This window comes from Strix aluco, chromosome 29 (genome assembly GCF_031877795.1).
Source record: "Strix aluco isolate bStrAlu1 chromosome 29, bStrAlu1.hap1, whole genome shotgun sequence".
Lineage (NCBI taxonomy): Eukaryota > Metazoa > Chordata > Aves > Strigiformes > Strigidae > Strix > Strix aluco.
Window position 1 is genome coordinate 6050220 of NC_133959.1, and position 25104 is coordinate 6075323.

Here is a 25104-nt window from a genome sequence, read left to right on the forward strand (position 1 = left end):
AAAATCTTCCCATAAAACTGCCAGGAATGTGGCACTTGCTTATTTTCTGCTTTCCCAGAAATAAGCATGGTAGGAAGCTGAACTTCTGTGAAAGTTGAGTGCTTTGTTCAATGCACAAATAGCCCTGCTTTTTCTTGCCCTGGAAACACAGTCACAGGTAGAGCAAGAGACTGTGGGAGGGACTTTAGTTACTGCATTTCATATGATGGCAATCTCTTAACCAGGACCTGTGTCTGTTCATTGCTCTGAGAGCACGATGATGAGCCGTGTGGCGCGAGGCAGGACGATACAGCTTGAGCTTGTGTGTAATAGGATCCAGCTTGTTGGTTAGAAGCTGCAAGGAAGGGATAAGCTGTACTGCTGATCACGACTGCTTGGAGAAGGAGCACTCGGAAGCAAGCCTGGCTGTGCTAAACGTTTAAAACAGAGTAGGAAATAACATTTTTGAAGGAGAAATCAGACTGCCCCTTAATACCAGAAGTACAAGTGGTTTGACCAGGAATAGCTGCAAGTTCTTGATTAAAAGCTAAGACAAAAGAACTTCTGTAGTCTGAACAAAATTATACATTGTCTGCTGTAGACATCAGTGCTGAGAGACGGGTCTGTGCGGCACTTGAGAGCGCGATATAATATTGTCACTTGGGAAGTGACCGTGGATCTCTCCGCGCGCTGCTTAGAGGAACATCCAAAGCCTGGCTGTTCTATAACGTAACAAACCCCAAAGTGTCTCTGGGGGCTCAGGGGTAGTTTTAGCTCTCTGCTAGGCTCTGTAATTGGCTGGGGTGGTGGGAGAGCTGGGGAGTAGGTGAAATGTTGCTCTGTGGCAGAGTGCAGAGGCCCTGTGCCAGGGGCTGCAAAAGGAACTGTATCGAACAACACAAACCAGGCTTCCAGTGGCTTGTTAAAGGGTGCAGCCACAATTAGCTCACGCCTGGATCAGCAAAAAAAAGGCCCAGGCAGACTCACAGGTAAGAGGAGGAGAATGGGGTAGGAGTAGATTTGTTCTCCCTCCAAAGTGCTGTCAGTCCTACAGTGTTTCTGTAAACTCTTTGCAAAACTTCAGGAAGAGCTGTTCTTGCAGTTCACCCTGTGTGGGCTCGTCCTTTCAATTGTAAACAAATGAGATTCACTTAAATGGATTATCTCCATGTGAACACAGGCTGGGGCTGTGTTGTCCCTGTTATCCGTCTCTTATTTCTCCAGTGAAGCGCAAGGTATTGGTATGACACCTGAGGGCATGGGATTTTTAAGAATAAACTTCTCTTGCTGTTTGATTTAATACATCACTATTCTAAATCAGTGAGAAACCACAGTCAAGCAACGGGGGGATCTTTGCAGCTGGGAAGCAAGCGGATCTTTCCTGAGCTCAGCATCTTTGCTGAGGACTCAGCCCAGTTAGTACTGAGGGTGTCAGATGGAGTGGTTGGGTGTTGTAACTCCTGTCTTGAGGGATGGAGGTGTAATTCAAACAGCCTTGTTTAAAGCTTGCCGGTGCCGATCACACCTGCTTGCACCCTGCAGATTTTTCTCCAGCAGCAGAGAGCAATCCCTCTGTCCTTTACAGCTGTGGTAGCGTGGTTGTGCCTGTGCTGCTCGGCTTGTTCTCGTCAGCCAGGTCAGCTGCTGTTCTGGGCTTTAGCCATCCTCTTTCATTGCAGGGACCGTCACTACCAGGACAGCCTGGACAAGGGAAGAAGATAGGTCATCGAGGCGTTGATGCTTCTGGTGAAACCACCTACAAAAAGGTTTGGTTTGGGGGAGTGGGGAGTGAGACCTATGTGTCAGTGGCAGGCTGAGAAGAGAAGTTGGGACCCAATAGCTGCCAATCTGATTTAGATTTTAGGCAGCACCCTTGTACTGCATAATCTTGCAAATGGCAAACCTGGAAGCCTTAATCCATCTCTTCAGCAGCTGCTTGAACTCGTTTAGCAGTATGTAGTGCCCGAGATGACCCCACAGAGGTTGTAGACATGACTGTGTTGTAGTACAGGGGATGTTACTGTGATAATCTGCTGTGAAATGCTCACTGACTGCCCTTTTCTTTCTGTCAGACCACCTCATCCACTCTGAAGGGGGCCATCCAGCTGGGGATTGGATATACTGTCGGCAATCTGAGCTCCAAGCCAGAGAGAGATGTCCTGATGCAGGACTTCTACGTGGTGGAGAGCATTTTTTTCCCAAGGTAAGGGAGACAGGGGAAACAAAACAAGTGGATGAGCTATTTCTTTTCCTCTCACTGATTTTTCAAGAGAGCTTCCATCTGTCTTTAGCTCAGAGTTGGATGCTCTGAATGTTTTAAATATGCATCCTTACGTACAAACGTAACAGTGGGAAGTGTTAGATTCTGCAGTACACTGACTTGCAAGGAGGTACAGTGGAAGATGCAGTACTGTATGCTTGAGTTTGTTACCCTCCTACGTGCTTTTCTTTCTACCTGTCCATTTAGAATTTTTCCCACAAAGCTATACCATGTTTGAGATGGAAGAAACTCATTCTTTAATTCTGTGAAGAAACAAGGCTCATAAAAGCTACATGCTCTGTGTAAATATATTCTGCTTGGCAAGTGCTTGTTCCTTGCACTGTTTGGAAATAGATTTTGGTAGATAATTTAAAACCTATTTTCCTGTTGTCCTGCCACGGAAGAAAGATGCTTCTTGTTGTTGTTACTAAGATGTCTTTTTGCAAGGCTCAACTAATCTTAAATAGGCGGTCGCCTTGATGTGACTGTACATATCTGGTGAATGCAGAGGCCCTGCTCATGTAATGTCTGTTCTGTGCAGCGAAGGGAGTAATCTCACCCCGGCTCACCATTATGCTGACTTCAGGTTCAAGACCTACGCACCAGTGGCTTTTCGGTACTTCCGAGAACTCTTTGGCATTCGTCCAGATGATTATTTGGTATGTTTTCCTCCTTTATTTGAGATGGTTTAGAGTAATGCAAGAAATCTGCCCCTAAATCAAGACTGTCAGCAACTCTTGCCTAAAACAGACAGAAAAGCGTTGAGGAATTGTTCTGATCCCAGCAAGGAGTGGGAACAGGCTATGGATTTAGGGGCTCTGTTCAGTTTTGGAGGAGATCCAGTGACAGTCCCAGCAAGACCAGCACCACTCAGCCGAAGTCTTCATTTGCGAAGCTTACCACAAGGTTACACTGGAGGGAAAGGAAATGATCTGCATCCAGTGTGTGCTGTGTAAGCTGTGCAGTGGGGTTCCCTTTCTGTTGCTTGTGGTGACAATAACTTACTGTGTTTACAAGCAAAAGGAGTTGTGTTCTGCTGGGTGCAACCCTGTAACGTCCCCTGGGGCTCTGAGGACAAAGATGGGAATTTTTCCTGTGTACTCACTCAAGAGCTATGTGAGTGTAGTTATTTTAATCATCTTACAAAGACAGAATAAAATACAGCTTGTTCTTGTGCTCAGAAAGCTCCTCAGAGCTGGAAAGGCTGTTTTTAAAATACCTGGTAGTACAAGCTGTTGGAGCTTGGAGAACACTGGGGTTGAACTTGGTCCCTTGCATGTATGTGACGTCCTGCTCTTTGAAAAAGGGTGTTTGTTGAACCGGGGAAGGGAACAATGCATCCAAATAAGTGCATGCCCACCACCTTTCTTAATAGCCCTTTTTTTCTGGCTTCAGCTGTAGACAGAGGTAATCGTAGCTGAACACCTACCAGTAGAAACCAATCTGTGCCATTGCACAGTTTGACAATAACAGTGGTCCCTGTCTGTGCCATCCAAGATAATGCTGGCCAGTTTGATGAGTGGTTCAAAACTTGGGTGAGGCAGAGAGCCTGCCTCAGTCTCAAAGGTCACAGCTCTGATTTGTTGCTTCTGCTTCCCCTGATTCTCTCTTGCCTGCAAATGTCTTTAATTATGCATGAGATAATTAACTTGATAAAGTCTTGGATCATTAATCTGTGCAGGGCTGAAAGCTGTTTTCAGTACGTAGTGATGAGCTTTGAATTTATTGCTCTGATTATGTCCCTTACACACCCTACCTCCCTCTCCCTATCTTGCCTCTTGCTGGGGCAGCTCCGACGTGATATTGCCCTGAACCCACTCGACCTACGCAGTTACCTTGGGGTTGGGACCTGGCTGCAAAGTGCACGTGCGTGCTTGCGCTTTCTTCTTTTTTTTTCCTGCTGCAAGGCACGTCCTCATTTGAGGACCTGCTGTTTGCATACTGATGTCTAGAAATGTCTTCCCAATTCAGTTCCCAATGCAGTACCCCTTGCTGTGCTTACCCGGCGCTGATCCCTCTTCTTGTTTGGACACCTGGTCTAATACTTTTCATGTGTTTCTAGCAGGACTGAGGGGGGTGAGATATGGCTGTAAAAATCCTCTGTAGCAGGGCAGCACAAGGCCAGAGGAGGCTGCTGAGAACAGCCAGCGCATTGTGTTCCCTCCAGCACGGTGATACGTGGTACCCTGAGCAGACTGTCATGTCTCTTAAAATCCTCTCTTTCCGTCTGCCCTTGTGGTAATGTGCTGAAAGAAGCCTAAATGTGATACACGTGTACACGCACAATAGGAAAAGATAAGATGTCATTATGAAGCCTGGGTGTTACTGAAAGCAGATGATTAGCTTGATTCTGAGCAGTTGGGATGCTCTGAACTGTAATCTCGGTCTCTAATTGTAAATTGTGCATCAGCTTTGCTGCTTAGACCTAACCTATAATAAAAATAGTTCTCACTTAAGCTTTGCTACCCCTTAATCTCACAGGGAGACAACATGTGGGGAAAGCCCTCAAGGGCGTAGAACTCAAGGTGCAACGAGTGGGGGCTAAAAACATCATCTTTTTTCTTTTCCTTCGTAGTATTCATTATGTAACGAGCCTCTGATAGAGCTGTCGAACCCTGGTGCCAGCGGCTCCCTCTTCTATGTCACCAGCGACGATGAATTCATCATAAAAACTGTGATGCACAAGGAAGCTGAATTCCTACAGAAGCTCCTTCCTGGCTACTACATGGTGCGTATCACCCTTGGGCTTGTCATGGCAGTTTTTCTGTCTAAAGCATCGCACGGGGCATGTCCTCCACCTGGGTTTCTTGTGGCCTGCCTGTCCTGAGCCAGGGACAGTGTTAACAGAGTGTCATGAAGCCAGTTGCAGAAGCACAAATCTTGCCAATGATTTGCAGACTCCGTGGGTAAACTTGAGGCAGATGATTGTGCCATGGCTTGTAGGCATGTTCTGGCCTGAAAATGGCTTCCCAGATGTGTGCTTCTGGGTGTCCTTTTCCCAGCACTAATTCAATCTTCTTCACTTGGCACCGTGCATCTGCCTCAGCCTGGCTTTGAGGATGGCTGACGATTGCAGTAACACGGCCACCTTGATTTTGTGGGGAAACCGCTGCTGTTGCTGGATACCTCCCCATCTGGTGTTTTAACAGTTACTCTGAAGGCAGTTGCTGCTTGTCCTGGCTCCTGCCAGCTGCAGTACCAAGCTAAAGACTCCTCCAGTACCAGCCAGCTTCGCACATCCACTCTGCTGCAGATAATTGTTGCCTGTCTCAGGGCTAGCAAGGCAATATATTGAGACCCAGAGGACTTGCCTGTGGTGACAACTAGTAAATCGGAACCAAACGCCATGTTTTGGTGTGTAGAACAGGAGCTGTCTCCCTGTGGAACTGTGGTGAAGGGTCCAGCTCTACAGATGAGGTCACTGAAGTTCAGTTAGAACCACCCAGGGGTTTGCTGTGGAGATGCCAAGGGGAAGGTGATGGCAAGCGATGTTAATGCTGCCCCATCTGCATGCGTATTGCAGTGGATTTGATTTATGTGATCATACACTTTTTATGAAAATACTTGACTTGCTCAGTATTAACCAGGGAGAATTTGCCAAGGTGAGACAGGGTGTCTGTATGTAACTGACAGCCAGGCACTTGCTTTTGCAAGGACAGTCAAGTTCCTGGGCAGGATGAGCTTTCCTGGAAGGTGTTGCCTGTTACCTACTGTATGGAGTAAACCCGGTGGAGGGTTTTGAGTGGGAATGGAGTTGCACTGTTCTGAATTCCACAGTTGTCCTGGCTAGCAATCAGTGTAACGAACTGAACTTACCTGTCTGGCGCAGAGTCAGGTGCTGCTTGTAGCACTCCAATGTTTGTGGGTTACTGGGGTGCTAACACATGATCTCTGCTGTTCTTGGGGAACCCCCACGGTGTAAAAGGAGTCAGTGGAAAGGAAGCAGAGTGGTTTCATCCTGAGTTACTTTAAAGCTGGGCAAGTGCTGTTTGTGTTTGGTCTTGCCTGCCTCTGCTGTTTTTCACCTGCACCATGTTGAACAGTGCCCTCACAAAGAGGGCTGACTCGTGTGCCCAGTTAAGTAAGACGAGGAGGTGCATGAAATTTTAATAGAGTCGTGCTTCTGCCGTCTGTCAGAGAATCTGTCAGGTCTGTCCGTCCTTTCATAGCATGCAGAGATGTTCTGTTTCCTTCCCAAACTTTCCCAAAGCTGAACAAGCAAATCATGCCTGTCATGTCATTCCTAATAATACTGCTACCTAAAAAAAGGACATGATAGCAGAGCAGGATATCCGTGCTCTCTGGCCAACTGTGTTTTATAAAGTAACTCTGCAAAGGGAGGAGAAAATTTGTGTTGTTTTGTTTAAAAAAAGTACCCTGTCCCTGGTTTATTCTGGGCCAGGGAACGGCTCTTGATTTCTGACACTTCTGAAGAGATGAAGATAGCTGTTATTTTTAAACTTGAAGTTCCCACTTATTGTGTTTATTTCTCTTCCAGTTTGGTTTCCCTTTTTTAGCTGCTGTTGATGGGGAAAGCGGGGAATTTCCGGACTTGGTTATTTGCCCAGAGAGTGCTGAACATCTCATTCCCTGTATTCAAGGCATTGTGGTATTTTCAGGTCCTAAAGCCACTGAAATGCAAGAGTTTGTCAAATGTATACAGTAAGCTCTCACGTAAAGTGCAGAAAATCTGTAGGTGAAGAACCCCTAGTCTGCCTGCTCCGAGATCTGTTAACGTGCTTTGTGTTGAACACAACAGGAGTCTTCTGCCAAAATGACCTTTCCCCATGCTTTTTTTCCAACCCTCCTGCAGAATCTGAACCAGAACCCACGGACGCTGCTGCCGAAGTTTTATGGACTGTACTGTGTGCAATCGGGGGGCAAAAACATCCGCGTGGTCGTGATGAACAACATTCTGCCTCGCGTGGTGAAAATGCACCTGAAATTTGACCTGAAAGGCTCAACCTATAAACGCCGGGCATCGAAGAAGGAAAAAGAAAAGTCCAGCCCTACGTACAAGGATCTAGACTTCATACAAGACATGCCCGAGGGCCTGATGTTGGATGCAGACACCTTCAGTGCGTTGGTGAAAACATTGCAGCGAGACTGCCTGGTAAGGAGAAGCAGGTTAATGAAGTTCTGGGCTCTTGAGCATGAGGAAAAGCAAATGATTGAGAACTTTGCTAATCTGCTAACCCCAAAGCAGGATAAATCCCTTCCACTGCCCTTTTTCCTGAAAGCAAAGCAGTGGAGTTGGATCTCATGACAGCCTCTGAGGACTAAGGCTGCATTCCTTTGCCTGGTGCGTCAAGTTGTGGCAACCTGCTCCGCTTGTAGCTGGGCTCTTGGGACTAAATACATTTTTCCTATACAGCGTGGAGCAGATAGATGGTACAACAGTGTTATTTGCAAGGCTTGGGCCCTTTGGGTTGATTGTTGGGTGGCCAAACTGTGCAGTCAAGTCCAGAGATGACTCTTGGTTCTGAAATGTTCAAACTCTGGCAAAGGGAGTTGTTAGTGGGAATGGGGACGGGCTCTTCTGTGCTTTGGGATCTGTGCTGTGTTTGAGCTGCTGGCCTGATACTTTGTCTTTGTTCTTCAACTCAATACTAACCTGTAGGTGCTGGAAAGTTTTAAAATCATGGACTACAGCCTCCTGCTTGGGGTTCATAACATAGACCAGCAAGAACGGGAGCGGCAGTCTGAGGGAGCCCACAGCACGTCGGATGAGAAGCGTCCCATGGGGCAGAAGGCACTTTACTCCACGGCCATGGAGTCCATCCAGGGTGGGGCTGCCCGGGGGGAGTCCATAGACACAGATGACACGTAGGTGCAAACCTGGTTCGCTTGCGCTGCTGGGAGAAGCAGAGGTGGAGGCTGGAGTAGTAAATCCTTGATGAGGCTCATATGAACTGTTAGAGTGAGCATCTCTGCAGGGGTCATGGTACTGCTGCCAGTAAAGCAGTGTGGTGCGAAAGAGGGAAGCTGGGGTGGGAAATGCTTCTGTAAGATGACAGCCTCACAGCAATCTCTGAGGCCAGTCTGTAGGTTGTCAGCTCCTGTAACAGCCTCTAAACATCCACCCGTGCTCTGGGGAGGAGAAACTAGCTCAGTATCCAAATACTGGAGTGGGAGCAGGGATCAGCCTGTCCCTAGAAGCTTGGAGTTTGTTCTCCATCGCTCCCTCTTTGGAAGCCCTGACAGTACCGTGAGGCCATCCCAGTGTGGTTAGCAAACAGCAATGTAGCCAAATGCTGGAGTAAGTGGTGGAGCTGTGAGTTGTGGGGGGTTGCCCAAAACCTGTCCTGTGCTGTGCCCGATCTGTGGCTCTTGGGCTGCAGGTGGCTCTTGTGACTGTCTCTCTGTCCGTGGACCAAGCTTGGTAACAAATGGTGGAGTTTGCTGTTGGTTGCTCTCTGAAACCAGCTGCTCCAGTTTTGATGGAGGATCAGTCACAGTGGAGCTGGGATAATACTTTGGTGTTTCCATTCTTTCAAGCAGCATCATTAGTTGTAGTGGCCTGCCTGATACCTGCATGCTTTTGTTGTGTGCTGGTGCTAGTTGCTGCACCATTGGCAGGACTGATATTAGTGTGGATGGGACTGGAAATAGCCTTGTCCTTAAAGGTTTGCTGCCCTAATAGGCAGACAGCTCACTCTGACCTGATAAATAATCTGATCTCCAGAATACCGTGTCCTGTAGCTAAGGAAAAACAACGTGGTGCTTCCTGGCCCAGGCAGAGCTGCTGCCGTGCAACGTGGGCCCTGTCCTGATGGTGTCTGGTGATCGAGGCAGGCAGCAACCCCGGGGGCACCGTGTGTGAGGTGGCCTGGGTCAGTAGGTGACTTCCCATGGTTGTGCCCAAAGTGACTTTGTGGCTGACCAGCACATCAGAGCCCTCTCTTCGGTGCTGCTGTCCACCCTTCCGCAGGTCTCGGGGGTAGTACAGGTGCTTTTTTTTGAGGCTGCACTCGCTGAGGTTCTGTTTTACCTGCAGGATGGGAGGAATCCCAGCAGTGAATGGCAAAGGAGAGCGTCTCCTCCTACATGTAGGAATAATAGATATCCTTCAATCATACAGGTAGGTAACTTTGCAGTTGTCTGTCCTTTAAGTGTGTTAGCATCTATTTTAATACTGAATGAAAGCAGAAGACTTTCCTCTCCTGAAGAATTTGGTAACGAGTAGGCAGGCTGCCTAAAGCCGTCTGTCGGTGCGCATCGGGGGCTGTGGATTTTTATCCTGTCCTTAGGACAGCTGGTGACACAGAGCCATTCTTCTAAGATACAGTGAATTGCTCATAAAGAAGTTCCTGTCTCCGTGCCTGGGGTGAGCAGCATATCCCCAGGGATGGAAGGTGATTTCTGCCCCTCTTCCAGCCCAGCTCCTCCTTCCCTCTAGAGTTCCCAGGCAGTCCTGACCCGACTGCAGAGATGCTGGTGTGCTCAGCTAACCTCTCTTGGCCGGAGGAAAGCTACTCTCCGGGTGGAGGAGGAATCGTTAGCAGCTTAGTGACCTCTCCTGTGTGGGGTATGAAAGGTGGCTTTATATAGAGTACGTGCCTGAAGCCGTGTCTCTCTCTCACTTCTCCCCTGGAATTAGGTTCATCAAGAAGCTAGAACATACCTGGAAGGCCCTTGTCCATGACGGGGTGAGTGCCTGTACAGAGTCAGGAATTGTCCTCAGCAGGATTACCTGCCTTGGCTTCGTTTATGCTAGTTGGTGCCGATTAACTTGCTATTTATAGTGCCTGATCTGGCACAGTTGAAGCTGATGAAAGGAATCGTTCTTGCCTCTTATGCCTCCACAGCGGTGTAGTGCCACTTATTCCCAATCAGGTTTTCTTGCTCATTCCACCTCCTCGCATGTTTAGCTGTCGTGCTACCAGCTTTCCTCCTCTGCTCCCATCTGTCATGTTCCTCCTCCCCACGATACCAGGAGCTGTACGCACAAGGCGTGTGCATTCGTGTATGTGTTGAGGAGCCCTGTGTTTGCTCTCTTTGGTGATTGTGTTTCCACTTCAGTAAGCTATCTGTTAATAAATCCCTTTCAGTGTTTCCCTGCTGTCTTGTCTCCTGCAGCAGCCAGGTGCGTGTTTACAAAAGAGCAACTTCGGATGTGGAAACTATTTTTCATCATTGCATATTCTGGCTTCCCTTAAATAATAAGGCAAAGGAAAAGTGTAGATGCCAAGTCATGGTAGCACAGTCGGAACATCAGAAGCAAGGACAGCTTCAGCGTCACTATTTTAAAGAAAAAGTGCAAAACATTTGAAACATATGGAGACCCTTGGCTGAATTTTGGTGTCCGTGTCATATGTGAAGATATTCAGGTGTGCTTTGAATGTCAACCAGCAGAGCCAGAAGAAATTCCATATCTGTAATCAGGCCAATATTGGAAAAATCCAGAAAGTCTACAAAGGAATAAAATCACCAAAATGCATTATAAAATTACAGCAAGAATCTAATCACATGCAATCAAATCAAAGGCAATGCTTCAGGCTTATTTATAGCATTAATCAGATCATTTCAGTTAAGCCTTTCCATTTTAAGGCTCTATCAGTGCTAAATGTTGGAGTAAAAAAGACTGCATTCATTGTTATAGAAATTCTGCCTTGAGGGATAATTTTAAAATTAAACAATTGCTTCTTGCCTTTGTAGGACACGGTGTCAGTACACAGACCCAGCTTTTATGCAGAGAGATTCTTCAAATTCATGACTAACACGGTGTTTCGAAAGAATTCCTGTAAGTACCTAGTCCGAGAGCTGTCGCCCTTGTGATGTGCGGCAAGCCTTATCTCAGTCTTGCTGCTTCAGTCCACGTGGAGAGTTTCTGGGCTGGGGTCTGAGCAGGCTTTGCCACTGTAGTATAGAGCAAAGGTTGTCAGGGCTTGCTCTGGTCTGCTCAGACCCCCACCCAGGAGCTCTCCCTGCAGCCTGACTCAGGCTCAGCCCTTTTGGAGGTGGCACTTGCAGAGCACGTGTGTGTGTGTGTGTCAGAGGCCTCTCCCCACGAAGGGAAAAGTGCCTCTGGTGTGACAGTAGTTGTTGCTGGTAATTTCATCTTTCGCTCTTCTCCTCCAGCTCTGAAGTCATCTCCCTCGAAGAAAGGGCGTAGTGCCTTGCTAGCTGTCAAGACGGCCGGTCCAACAGCTGCATTCTCAGCCAGCCAGCTTCCCTCTGAGAAGGATGAAACCCAGTATGATCTTCGTGCAGCCAGGAGTTACCCCACACTTGACGATGAAGGTAGTGGTCTCGTTTGGTGGCTGATGGCTGGGTGATTACCCTCTTTTCTAGCAGTTCTGTAGGATCCTCCCCTGTTCTCGTCAAGTTCCCCACTGTGCACCGACCGCTTGTCTTCCTTGATGGATAGCTCTTCACTGCATGTCTTGCTGTGCTTTGCAGGTGCTAAACTTAACCAGGACAGGGGAGAAGGTAAGAGTATATTGTTTTGTCACAGCACCAGCAGTTAGTTGATTGGGGAAGCAACGCCTCTGCATTGAAGACCTTCTTTGCAGCACTGTATGGTTCTGCAGTAAAAATGGTCGCTTGCGTCACTGCTGCAAGGGAGCCGCTGCCAACTGGCACCAGCAGTCGTAGCCCAAAAGCAATCAGAAAGTTGAGTTTTCCACCCTTTAGAAAAAAAAAAGGGGGGGGGGGGAAGGAAGGGGTGGAACTGGGAGCTGCAGGACTCTAATGACAGTGTTTTGACAGTTATAAGGGGCGAGATCTTGCCATTCATAAAAGGCACATGGCCTGCTTCTGTGCTGCCTTTTCATCACTTCCATCTGGGCTGGATTTACAGATGAATGGTGAAGGACAGGCTCCTCGAGTGCATAGGTGTTAGATTTCTACCCACACAAAGCAGTGAGCACTCGATTCATCTCCTAATTCACTTGGATATTTATCTCTGGTGATCCAAGCCTTTAATCCAGCTTTGGTTACCAGTGAAATGTCTTCACTGGCATTATGTTTTCTGAGGTGTCTGTCTGTCACGCTGGAAGTGGTGCTTGCTGGCTCTCTCTAGAGGATGCCTTGGGAGAAGCTGTTGCGTTCATGAACACAGCTAAACTTCTTGCCTGTTTGTGGTTTTAACTGACCAGTCCCAGTGAGGGCTGTGCCCGTTGATGGTGGAACAGCCTCACCCAGGCCTGGTGTAGGTAAGGTGTTGGTGTTTGACCTACTCATCTTTTTCTTCCTGCATCTCCTGCCCTCCACTCCGGGCCAGCAGGCAGGCCAGACCTGCTACCCTGCACACCTCCTTCCTTTGAAGAAGCCACCACGGCCTCCATAGCCACAACACTATCTTCAACATCTCTCTCCGTTCCTGAGCGATCCCCTTCAGAGACCTCTGAGCAGCCCAGGTACAGGTGAGGACAGCACTTGTGCCCTGCTCCCACTGGAGGCAAGCGACTGCCATTCCTCTTCATGCTGCAGATCTCAGCAGGCTGCCCTATGCTCTGGAATGCTAATGACCGATTTTAATTAAATCTCTCCTGGGAGCAAGCAGACACAGCTTTGATGGGATTAATTATTGCTGGGAGAAGTGTCAGCTGTTAAGTAGAACATCTCCCTCATGGGGTGGAGAGTTAGATTTGGGGGCAGTGTAGGGTTTCTATCTTAGATCACTCCTCAAACTCTACTGTTCTGGTTTTCTTTCTGCAGGAGGCGCACACACTCCTCAGGGCAGGACGGCAGGTAAGTGTCTCATCTCTTCTTGCACTGCTGCACAGACACCTCGTGTTTGTCCCTGTGCGAAGGTCTCTTGGAGAGCTGGATGTGAATCTCGGCAGCCCCAAGATTTTGTTATGGTCCTCTGCAGGATGATGAGCTTCTTCCTGTGATCATATGATTCCTGTTTCTTACACAGAATTTTCCTTACAAGCAGATTTTTTGGTGCTTGCAGGGAATCTTAAATAAAATGTTATTTGATGGGAAAGAGGACAACACAGTTGTCCAAATCTACCCACCCAACCAGCACCAGAATCAAGGAGGGTCATTTATGTCCCCCTCTGGGTAAGCCTTAACAGCAGGAACGTTCCTCCTCTGTGCATCTGCCTCTGCCTGCGTGTGGTGGGTGTGAATATGGAAAAGGGCTTTGACTTTGTGAGTCACTGAGCACCCTTAGTCCCCAGAGAAGTAGCTTCCAGTGTTTTCAGAAACGGGTATTTTGGTTTTTTTTTTTCCCTCCTGTGATGATAGGTGGCTCAGAGCCAAGGGCAAGGCAGGACAAAAATCCCCTACTGCATAGGGATGTCAGGATTTAGAGACTCATATCATTGCATATTTTTGCACCAGTAAAAATGGCCCCATTGCCTGTGTCGGCGGGATCTGCGTGAGGCCCCTGCGTTTGGTGCTGACTCTGCCGTAGCTTTCCAGGACATCTTGTCAGTGTTGTAGGCGCAGACTTTGAAATGCACATCAGAGACTCAGTCTTGGGATATACTGTAGGCAGAGGAGCTGCTGGACGGGCTGATGTCCTCTCTCCCTGCAGTCAGTGCTTGGTGCTTCAGAGGGAGACGAGGACTTTGGAAGATGAGGGTTTGCACCATCTTACAGACTTCTCCCCTCATTCCTAGCTTTTAGTGATTTGCTGAGCTTCAGACCACATACACTGTGAAAAAATCCCTTTCTGTGGTATTTCTTAATGAAAATACCTCTGGATGCTGTATGTTGCTGAATTTTGGTAAATTCCTGTCACTGGAGGGTGAGGACCTACTTGCCATTGGTTTGCAGCACTGTTAAAGTGTCAGTGACCCACAAAGCACCTCACCTCCTGCAGAATCTGTTGTCTGAAATTGCTGAAAATTGGAGACAAACTCAGGCACCAGTGGTGGGACCAAAGTGCAGTGACTTCACCTGAGTTACTCCAGACTCCCTTGGGACCTAATGGAGGGAGTTGCTGTAGCATGTGAGCACTCATCCAGAAACAGGTCAGGTGAATCAAAGTGACTGTCCCTCGACTGTACAGGGAGCTTAGTGTCTTGGTCAGAAGCAGATCTGTCACAGATTTGCCACAGCTACAACCCCCCCACGTAAGTGTGGCCGCCTTTGCTGGTTTTTGCCAAGTTTCTCCATTTCTGGTGCTGGTGGTGCAGCGTGCCCTTTCTAGAGGAGCAGGGACCTGTGTATTTGTAGAGCACTCTGTGATCCCCTGGTGAAAGCCAGTGCAGGAACAAAGTTATTAAAGTGTGCATTTACATTCCTGAGCTGAAATGAAAAAGACCTTATCCAATTTGCTCAAGATCGTGTCACACCTCTGATTATTTTAATCTGCTGGGGAATTCCCTCTGGGTTTCTGAGATCCACCCCTGTGAGGAGGAGAGGGAGAGGGAGAGGAGAGGGAGAGGAGAGGGAGAGGGAGAGGAGAGGGAGAGGAGAGGGAGAGGAGAGGGAGAGGAGAGGGAGAGGAGAGGGAGAGGAGAGGGAGAGGAGAGGGAGAGGAGAGGGAGAGGGAGAGGAGAGGGGAGGGAGAGGGGAGGGAGGGGAGAGGAGGGGAGGGGAGGGGAGGGGAGAGGAGAGGAGAGGAGAGGAGCAAGTTCCCAGCTCTGGGCGGGGCAGGAGTGCCGCCTGCCGGCTCCCAGCCAGGGCCGCACGGAGCAGGACGGTGCTGCTGAAGAACCTGGAGCTCGTCCCTTCCCCGAGATTCTGCCCTCGGCTTGGCAAGTGCCCGCTCCTCCTTCCTGTGAGGACTGTGGAGCCAGCACCGCTAGCACAAGCAATTACTCTAATAGCAAGTATTAAATTGAAGACTCTCACAAACAGCTCCTGGTCAGGCAGATAAATCTGATGTTAACCCTGGAGCAAGCTTGAGAAGCTTTGGTGTGCTGGGAGTCTTGGAAGAGGTTGGAGGCTTTGGCCCTTGTGCGGCTGATAGATAACACTGGGCTAACTCTGGACACAGGTTTTTCTGAGGCCACATCTCTTTCCTCCCATGCTCTGTCACACTGCTGCTCTTTTCTGCAGCACTGGCTAATTAATCCTTTTCTTCCTGTCCTCTTTTTCCTACCTCGTTAGTGTTATGCACTGCAATCTGACAGGACCGGCTCTTGCCTGGGAGTTTTGGTTACCCAGATCCTCAGTCCTGGGAGGTCTGACATCTCCCTCTGAACCCAAATCAACACTTGGTGCCCTGAGTGGCTGGCAGCAGGCAGGCGTGTGCCAGGGCAAACCACTGCAGTGGGAGGTTGTGGTGAGAGAGGCTGGGCTGACTGGGGACTGATTCAGGCTGACCCAAAATTGAGGACTGTGCATAACTAGCGCCCAACCGAGCCTTTGGGCCTGTGTCTCTTCGGTTTGCAGGTCACACGAAGAGGTGCGGGTTGAGGAGGAGCTTCAGCAGATCAGTGTCGAGCTGGAGCCCAAGTGTGACGTTGAGATCATAGCTCCCGAAGAAGATGACAAAGAGTGAGTGTTTCAGAGTGTTGAGCAGCTTTGCAGAACCCTACCCAGTGTCATTTGGTCTGTGGCAACGTGCTGGAGGCCGACTTTGTCACGCATGTGCTTTCCTGGAGAGATAGGGGCTTCCCCCAGACAGTTGAGTGAAGCTGAGCGTGGTTACTTCTGATCTGATCTTTCTGGGTGTGACAGCAGAGCATCTTGAGCCCCTCTGTAATAAATCATACGGTCTTGCTTGATCCTTTTCTGATTGCAGTGACTAGAATCTGTCATTTTTTCCCCCCTCCAGAGAGGCGGCTTCTTCAGCCTGTGCCATTGTAACGTCCACAGCTACAATAGAGGTGGAGACAGCCAGCCAGGCCTCGGAACCAGCCAGCCAGGCCTCCGATGAAGATGACGTGCCAGTCACAGACATATACTTTGTAAGACACCTTCTCCACCTGGCCTGTTAGGGGTGTGATGGGAAAAGTTGGACGAGGCTGTAACAGTCTCAGTTTCAGACAGGTGCAGGGCAGTGTCTGCCCCACGCCATCTTCGTGTTGAGCATATTGAGATCTTAATGCTGGATGGGTTTTTGAGTGCAGGGAACTGGATTAACCCTTGGAGAACTCAAAACAGCATCTACTGGGGCTCAAATGGGTGGTACTGCTGCTGTGGATGTAGCCGTGGGTGTGCTGCTCTACTTCAAAGTGCTGAAGGGCTTATCTAGGCCAGCGCGTTCCCTCCTGGGACAAGCCAAAGTGAATGTAGGTGCAACTGAGAGGTTCTTCCTCAGCCACAGAGCCTGGCTGCTTTCCTGAACACAAACGTGCCTCAGTGGCCTAAAGCCAGAAGGGAGGTGGTTACAGTGGGGCTGACCTCGGGCTCTGGTGAACTCTGGCTTTTCCTTTCCCTGCAGGCAGATGCATTAGGTGATGCAGTGGAAATCTAGTGCTGAGACAGGGCGTAAGTGAGGTGGTTGCTGGTTGGTAGCAGAGTGCCGTGGAGCCTGGCGCTGTGTTCCTCAGTCAGCTCTTGCAGTGTCTGAGCAGCTTCTGCAGACCAGAGATGAGTTTTTAGCAACATGTACCTGCCCCTGCCTGGTGGATTCCTAGAGCAGAGCTGAGGGTCTGGCCCATGAGAGCTTTCCTCCATGGAAACCTTCTCGTTAAAAGAAGCGCCTGGCTCCTGTCTGCTCTGACTCGTTGCTGTCTGTTATATGGCAATGAGCTGAGCCCTTCTGATGAGCTCCTTCAGGCTAACCTAAAAATGGCAACGTTTGCCTTTCCCTGTGCTTGTGTGACTCTGCTGCAGAGCTGCTCACTCATTGCCGAGTCATTCCGAGGCTCGTGGGATCTGTGGAAGGAATCAGCTCCATTTTAAAAGCTTGTCTGTTTGGGTTTTCATGCATGCTGTTCAAAATGCAAACAGTTCCCTCTAACACTGGCTGCTCTTTCTTTGCCTGTGGATGGCAGCTGTGTGCAAGCTGCCTGCACATGCTGCCTGCCCCACTGGCAAGTGTCTTCTAGCAAGGGTCAGCTCCTCTTCCTCCCTGTCCCTGGGCATACGGGCTCCCCCAACTTGAGGGGCACCTCTTGATCTGGAGGAAACCATCTGTGTGCAGTGTGTGCTCACAGAGTGTGACTGACTGCTCATCAGCATTTCATACTTCATCTGAGTCCTTGAGTTTTGCATTAAATGTGTGTCGTGTGCTGTGGAGTGTTTGTCACTGCTGGGATGAAGGGAAAAGCTGATTTGGGCTCCCACGGGTGCTCTCCTTGGAAAACTACTCAAGCTGGAGCTCAAGTGAGGCTGCAGCAGAGTGCAGCGGAGCTTGGACCGCAGCGGCTCTCTCGCAGGAGAGCGCCAGGGGCGATGGTCGGTGAAGGGATGCTCTGTGCAGAGGAGGATTTGTCAAGTCCCAGGGGACTGTGATCTGATCTTTGGAAGTCTGCTCTGAAAGGAGAGCACTTTATACTCCTGTTCACCCACAGGGGAATAAAAGTGCAGAGATTGTGGCAGGGCATGGGCGCCGCTCTTCCCACGCACGGCTTTCCTGCCCGCTGATCCGTTCAGGCCTGGAGTTGCCCAACCCCTTGTTTTTTGCTTTCCTTTTCACACCATCCTTTTTTCCTCTCTTTCCTTTCTCACTTCACTTGCCCTGGGGCCATCCAGTTCACAGATGGGAGGTACTGGATTTACTCTCCCCGTCAGCACAGACTCCGAACCACTTCGCTTTCCTCTGGGATTGTAAGTGAACATGTAGGGAAGCAGAGCTGCAGCTTTGAAACACTGGGGCCAGCACTCCCTTTCCCTTGGATGCTGTGGCTGTATTGTGTGGCTGTTAGGAACCAGCCCAGCAGAAACCAGGGAAGCGTACCGAATTCCCCCAAGTGCACGTCCCTGTAGAATCTTGCAGAAATACACGTTCTTCTGCTCTGCTTTCCTGCAGGCTGGTGACACAGCTCCTGCCATGAGATGGGCTGCAGTATCACCCAGCCTTGGACAAACTTGCCAGCACCAGACCTGGCCAGAGAGACACCTGAGCCTTTGTAGGTAATGTTAGGCTCGGCTCCCTTGGCCCAGGAAGGCAGAGAGGGTTCCAGAGAGACCATTAAGATGTTTTGAAGCTGCTAAAAATCCAGTTGCAAATAAAACCTTTTAGGCTTGTGGCTGGTTGTCTTTCTGGTGGCTGGGACGGTGAGCAGCTCATAAAGACAAATGAGTTAGGAGTTGCTGCTGGGTTAGGAATGGTTTCTGCTCTCCAGCCCTTCTCAAAATCACTGACATGCTCCCTCCTCTGCAGGTTTTCTGTGAGCGGTAAGGATTTTCCTTTCCAAAAGATACAGGGAGGCAGTTGAGCATTTTACAGGATTAATCCAGAGCTCAAGACTGCTCTGGGTTTTAGTATTTCCTTTCTCAGGCTTTGGGAGAGCTGATGTCCTCAGAGGGCAATGGCAGTGCTGTCAGAGCCTCGGCACAAGCATTTGTATAGCGTGGTCCTCCCAGCGCCTGCCCTTCTGGTACCAGGCAGGGGAGCAGTGGAGAGGGCATCAGGCAGGGTGCATGGGGCAACGGGCAGTAACATGCTCCTGGCCTTGGCTGATGGCATGAGGAAAGTGCTGCACCTGCGTGGGCAAACGGGCCACCCCTCCCGGCAGCTCCCCCTGCCCCCTTGGCTGGGTTTGGCTGCCTCAGCACCGGGAGGGTTAACACCAAGCACCAGATGCTCCTTTATCTCCCCGCCGGCTTTACAGCTCCCTGCATGCATCTGAGATCCTAAAAGGCTCTGAAAGAGTCTGGCTGGAGCATGTGGTTCAGTCAGGATGGATGAAAAACAGGATGTGGGGCAGGCTTTCTGCAGTGTTGAGCTTTCCTGCACGTCTAGCAGAGCCCTGTAAGAAGCTCCAGGCAAGGGTTTCTCTTCCCTCCTTCCTCCAGCGGTCTCTGCTAACGTAGCTGCAGCTTTTGATGGGGTTCAGCATGCGGAGCCCAGTGCTTCAAAGCTCCTCTGGCTTCTTGTAGTTTCTTGTACATCATAGACTGTAACACTTGGTTCCCAGGCTTGGGAACCCCCCCCGGCTTCTTCCAAGTACCCAGCTCCATTTGTCTTCCTTTGCAAACCCTGGGCTGAGTCAAAGCAGGCAGTTTCCTCTCCCTGGGAGCACCCCTGGAGCCAAAAGAGCCTGTTTGCAGTGGAAGTGGGTCCCCTGGGAACAGACACCAGCCCTTGAATCTGCCTGGGCTGCTCTGTGCTGCGTTGGCAGCAGAAGTGCGTTTTGTCACACTGATGCCCAGCGCTGTGATAACCGTTTCCCTCGACACACGTCCCCATCCCCCTCATTCCTTCCAGGATCCAGTTGTGTTTTGCCTCCTCTGTTGTACCTGTTCCCATCACCCCGCTGTCTCCAAGACTGTGTTAACCGTTTGCTTTCTGTGGCCACCATCCACCACGGTCTAACCCACCTATCTGCTGCCTTGCTTGGCCTGCAGGGAAGAGGGGGAAGGCTCAGCAAACCAGGTCAGGTTTCACAATAAAAGCCCTCCTGGACACCAGAGATGCCAGCTTGTAGCATGCACAGGGCTCAGGAAATGGGAGGTTGAGAGCTGGAATTGGGTAGCAGGAACAGAGCTTTGTCACTGCCCTTAGGTAAGTCGCTTCCCATGTGTCTCGGTTTCTCTGGAGCCGGGGTGATGCTATGGCAGGGAGAGGAGGTTTCCCTGACATCTCAAAAGCTCTGAAAGTCTGTCCCAGCAAGAGGAAAGGTCGTGCCATCCCCACTGCAGCTGGAGCAGGGTCCAGCATCAGCTCTGGCCGGCTGTCCCACATCCCAGCTGGTAGGGAGCAGTTCTGTACTGAGGAAGAGGAAGGCTCCTCTGCTGAGAGCTGGCACTGAGCTCAGTTCTCTCCCTCCAGGTGGTACAGCTGTTCTTACTGTATTGTTTCCTACTCTTTTTATTTTCTCCTTTTATTTTTTCCTCTTCTCTCCTTTGCTCCCTGCTCTGCTGCTGCTCTCCTTGCATTCTCCCCGCCGTCTCTGGCCACTCTGGCAGCCGACAGACGAGAGGAGTTGGGTTTACTCCCCGCTCCACTATAGCGCTCAACTCCACTCTGTCTCCGATGAGGAGAGCGATACAGTAAGTGTACAAGAAACGTGTGCCGGGTGCCTGGTGGGTCGAGGTCGGAGCTTGCGCTGTGCCTCTGTGCAGCATGGGGCTCTTGCATGGCTGCGGCGGAGCCCTGCTGCGTCTCGGATCAGCTCTGTGGCAGCAGGCGAGATCTTCTGCTCTGGCAGAGACCTGATCTGCTCAGCAAGGGTTGTGGCTTCTTCCAAATTGTTTGGTGCAGTGAAAGCTTTGGGGAGCTGAAGTTCTCCAGTCGTGTTGTCATTACTGGAGGATGCGAAACAAACAGCCTTCTCTCTTCGTGCTTGTTTTGATTCTGGGGAGTTGGCTGGGCTCAGACCTGCCTGACCGCGGGGGGGATGCCTGGGTGATGACTCTGTTCTCTCCTCTTGCAGTAATCTCTATGCAGACACAGAAGCCCCAGAGAGCAGCGATTCCCTCTGCAGGTCGATGTGTTCCCTTTTCGTTGATGCAGCCGTTCCAGTGGGATGGGGAAGAGCTTGCTGACACCAGTATTGCTGCACTGCAGGATCTCAGGCACTGCATTTCAGAACGGAGCAAAACTATAACCGTGTATTTCTACTTATCCCAGACGTGGGCAGCAAAGAAACCACCCGCTCACCCGCAGCTCCCAACGGAGACACCCAGCTGGGTGTAGAGAATCCTGGGTAGTAACACAGTGTTTTCCAGACGTGCACTATCGTAGCTACCTATCCATGTGTGATACTGTGAACCTTTTTAATTTTTTAATCATGTATTTATTTCTTTTATCTTTGCACAGAGACAGCACAAATGTGCTTTTTTAAACATATTTAGTTTACTGCACTTTTTTTTTTTTTGTTATTGTTGTCATATATTTGTGCATCAGAAAGGAGTGTGAGACCTCACTGGAGAATTGGTAGGAGCACGTTGCTGGGGAGGGCAGGGACCGGAGTGGCTTCATTTGAGGCAGCAGTGTGGTCTAACCAACTGATGGAGTCAGGAGGTTTAAGGCTGTCCAGACTCTGCCACGGTTTTGCCGAGTGACCTAAAGCAAGTCACTTAACCACTCTGTGCCTCAGTTTCCCCCGTGCTAATGGGTGTATAGTACCCACTTCCGTTAAAGCACTTAAACCCTGGGATGAAAGGTGCTATGTAAATGCAATGTATTAAAGGCCATCGAGTAGAATTGCTCCCATGTTACAGTAGTCCAAAGTAGCCATGCCAATTTACTGGGATTCAGAAATCGCTAGTGACTTCTCTTGAGCTGTAACACTGTGCGGGGGAAGCAAACGATTCCTGGCGACAGTGACGTGGTCACCTCGGCTCTTCTCCGGACGTCGCGATGGGTTCTGCCTTCGCCGTGTGCTGCACTGCTGCGTCACCCCGTCCCTCTGTGCTTGGAGCCCACGCTTCGTCTCACCGGCTGCCGCACCACCGCCTGCTCCAGACACACGGGCACGGACAGAGGAGAACTGTGCACTGCCAGGGACCGGCCGCGCCGGAGGGCGAGTTCCCCGCTCTGCCCCGCCCCGGCTGTGGCTTCTCCGGACCCTGCATCCCACTGCAGCCACTTAGCACCTCGCATGCTCATGGGTGTATCCGACCGCCCAGTCCTTGGGGGTCACGAACATTGGGTTCACACGTATCCTCCGTACCTCAGGGCGCTCCGGGAGGCGCACGCATGTCCACGCACGCTAGAGGCAGAAGCGGAAGCCTGGCTCTGCCACCTGATCGTGCCAGGCAGTGTTGTGTTCCTGGACTCTCTTGGACAAAAAGCTGGGTGACTGGGATGTTGCCTGTGGTAACATCTGCTCTTGGAAATTGCTGCTTTGGATGTCTGAGATAGTTTGCTTTTCGAGGGCTGCAGGCTTTAGGCGAGAGGATTTGGTGTCACTGGGTAGTGTTCAGGCTAGGCTCATCCATCATACACCATAGCATTGTCTTGAACTCTAGCAATCCCATCCTCATCTCCCAGAGAGAAGAAAGGAAATCCTTTAGGCCAGAGGGAGCCAGGTCTTAGTCATGTTCTTTACAAGCCTCATTGAGAAAGAGGGTCAAAATCTCTTTATTCTCATTACTGTCCTTGGAATTCTTTGTAGGAGGAGTGGGGAAGCAGGACCCTTCTCTTGGGGCTCAGTCTCCCCAATCTGTCTTCACAGCAGCACTCAGGATGGGTTAATTCAAGTCCCAGAAGGTAACTGGGCTGGTGGGAAGCTCTTCCCCTCTGTTATGTGCTGAACTTGGTGAGGATCTTCATGAATTGACGTTTTCTTGCCTAGAAGTGTGGGACCTAGCCTTCCCCCCGCCCTTGCCTACAGATGCTGAAGGCTGTAAGGCGTGCTTCTCTCGAGAGCACAGGCTGGGGATCTTGCAAGCTGCTACCATTAGATATATTCATCTATTTACCAAATAATCTATCAAAAGTCTTTCAAGAAACTCTCCCCTTTCAGTCGCTACTTGACAACTCGTCGTTCACCCAGCTGGTAGCGTTGCTCCGTGAGAGCCCCTGCAGTTGGCTGGGAAGGGGCTCCCCACCCACCCCGTCCGCTTGTGCCAGGCTGCGTGGGCAGTGCTGGGGGGGCTCAGTGTGCTGGGGGGGAGACGGGAAGAGTGCAATACCTACAGACTAACCTGCCTCTGAGCTGAAAGCAAGAGGCTTTGAAATACTAAACATTCAGCCTTTTGGTTTTTTTCCTCCAGAAGCATGATACCATGCGTAGAGAGGCCAGAGGGAACCACATCCCTTCTGCATCTTCAGATATTGCTCTTGGGTGCTGCTCCAGAGGAGTGTAGCTCTGGGGAGGAACCCAGGAGGTTGGGCTCAGGCTATCTGACCCGAGGCCCAGCTGTCCTGGTACCACCTTGTTCGTGGGCTGGTGGGTCGGGACTTCCCAGCCAACTGAAATCAAGCATCTTGTTTAAGATGGTTTAAGCATCATTGATGGAGACTTTATTCCTTCCCCTCATTTCAGGGGTCTCTAAGGCTGCTTAGCCTGTGTGCAGGGAACATCTGAGCCCCACCTTCATGGAGTATCTCGGTGAATGAACATTGCAAGCTGGAGCTGTGCTTGGTCCCAGGAGATGTGGGGAAACCCAAGACCTTCTGCAGCATGTTCGTTCCAAGTGTCTTTCCTCAAGCGTTCAGGCTTTTTGGGACAATCCTTGTGCAGTTCTGTAACACTGAACCTTTCGGAGTGAGCAGGTCTGGACATGGAGGGTTGGTCCTGTGAGAGGACATGCGAAGGGCTTAGAGCTGCTTTGTCAACATGAGGGGACAGGAGCAACCTTCCTCTGGGGAGATGTTGATCTGAAACAGAAACTGCCCCTTTCTGGGCTTGCATGTTCTCCCTGCTGTGTGCTACCTACTGTCCAGTTAACTCAGTGCTGGAGAACTGCTCAGCCTCCACTTCCCGTGGAGGCTAAAAGGACCTCAGAGTTTAAAGCTTGCTCTTAGTTCACCTCTCTGCACTGTGCTGCGGCACGAGAGCGTTGGGGAGCTCGGGAGCATTTCCCAAGCACCGCCAGTGCTGCCCTTGCAGGACACACAGTCAGAGGGGGCAGCGCTAGGTCTTGCCCACAGGAATGAGCTTTGGCCCTTTTTTGGGGAAGAGAACCATGACCTGTCCCTGATCTGAATGTCCCTTCAGCTGTACTTCCAGCTCATCAGGGACATAAATTGCCTGTATTTTCTCTGTCAGGGCTTTCTCTAGTGACCCAGCAGCTTGTCAGCAGGTGCTGTAACCCCTTCACTCTCCATAGTTAAAAGGAGGCACTGTGTTTCTTTCACTCCTCTGAGATTTGAGCAGAGCAGCCCTGTGAGACAGCTGGTTCCCACGTAGCTCTGCCACTGCTCTCCTTCATCCCCATCATCCCAGCTGGGACTCCCAGCTCTGTGGGACATGCCCTGAACATCGCGTGGGGTGGAGGCTGCTGGTGAGCTTGCGACTTGGGCTTTTGCCAAACTACAGGTGGCTGCTGCCTGCCGGGTATGGATTTGGTAAGAAGAAATGGGCATCTCTCTGTGCTTGCCGTCAGGCTCCTGTGATGGCTCTGCCCTTAGCAGGCGCGTGTAGAGCAGAAGGCATGGGGCAAACCAAGGAGCTGTTGAGAGAACCCTGAATGCTCACACAAGGGATCCAGCTTTTGGCTGCTGGTGCCTCTGCGGCGAGCGGCTCGGCCGCATGCGCCGAAATTGCGCTTTGGGAAGTTTTTTAGCGAAGCCAGAGCGCTTGCAGGTCTTGGCAGAGGGCTGGCACAGGCACAGCGGCTCCATCCCCCCGGGTCGCCCCTGGGCTCCCGCAGCATCCCCCAGCTCCTTCCCGGCCACCGCTGCGCTCCAGCTCCTTCCGAAAAGGACAAGGTGAAAGCCACGGCTCAGGCGTACCGGATCGTGTCTGATTTTTCTTTCCGTTGATGTCTACATTAGACCCAAGTATGTTCTAGTGGATGTTCATATTCCCTCTCCTTCGTGTCCGCTCTGTGCGTGCACCATGTAACGAATGTATGGCAGTAGGGGGGCGCGGGGGTGATGCCAACCCGTGGCTGTTGTCATGTTTCTCTTCTTTTTGGGGGGGTTTAAGTCATGAGCGCTTTTTTAATTTTTCTTGGTTGTTTCGAGGTTTGTTTTTTTTCCCCCTCCCTCTCCGGGGAGCCCTTTTTCCAGAGAACTGTAAATGGATGCTATCTGTCCTCGGCTCTGTGATAAAGCATACTGTAGTCTGTGCTGTGCTCACTCCGGACGGCTCTGCCTCCTCTCTCCTGCGCTCGCGGCCGGGCCCGACCTCCCCTTTTGGGGATAAAACGGAAGAAAAAGGGAGGGGGGGGGGGGGGGGGGGCGCCGCGCTCCACCCCCGCTCGGCACCGCCTCCCGCCAGGGCCTCGCC

At 50.6% G+C, this 25104-nt stretch overlaps 1 protein-coding gene across 10 annotated transcripts in view; it reads left to right on the top strand.

Annotated features, from left to right (window-relative positions):
* Positions 1-24953, top strand: part of PIP5K1C (phosphatidylinositol-4-phosphate 5-kinase type 1 gamma) — a 50708-nt gene extending 25755 nt beyond the window's left edge. The window contains exons 3-20 of one of the 10 annotated variants that reach the window (XM_074808940.1): positions 1659-1745; positions 2052-2182; positions 2781-2898; positions 4815-4967; positions 7053-7352; positions 7860-8065; positions 9237-9320; positions 9840-9888; positions 10898-10982; positions 11321-11482; positions 11642-11671; positions 12468-12606; positions 12902-12934; positions 15539-15643; positions 15924-16056; positions 17789-17863; positions 20168-20251; positions 20635-24953. In XM_074808940.1, coding sequence (XP_074665041.1) covers positions 1659-1745; positions 2052-2182; positions 2781-2898; positions 4815-4967; positions 7053-7352; positions 7860-8065; positions 9237-9320; positions 9840-9888; positions 10898-10982; positions 11321-11482; positions 11642-11671; positions 12468-12606; positions 12902-12934; positions 15539-15643; positions 15924-16056; positions 17789-17863; positions 20168-20251; positions 20635-20637 — 1977 coding nt within the window. In that variant the 3' untranslated portion in view covers positions 20638-24953. The other 9 variants (XM_074808941.1, XM_074808947.1, XM_074808944.1 and 6 more) reach the window with 9 other exon arrangements.
* Positions 24954-25104: the final 151 nt, after the last annotated feature.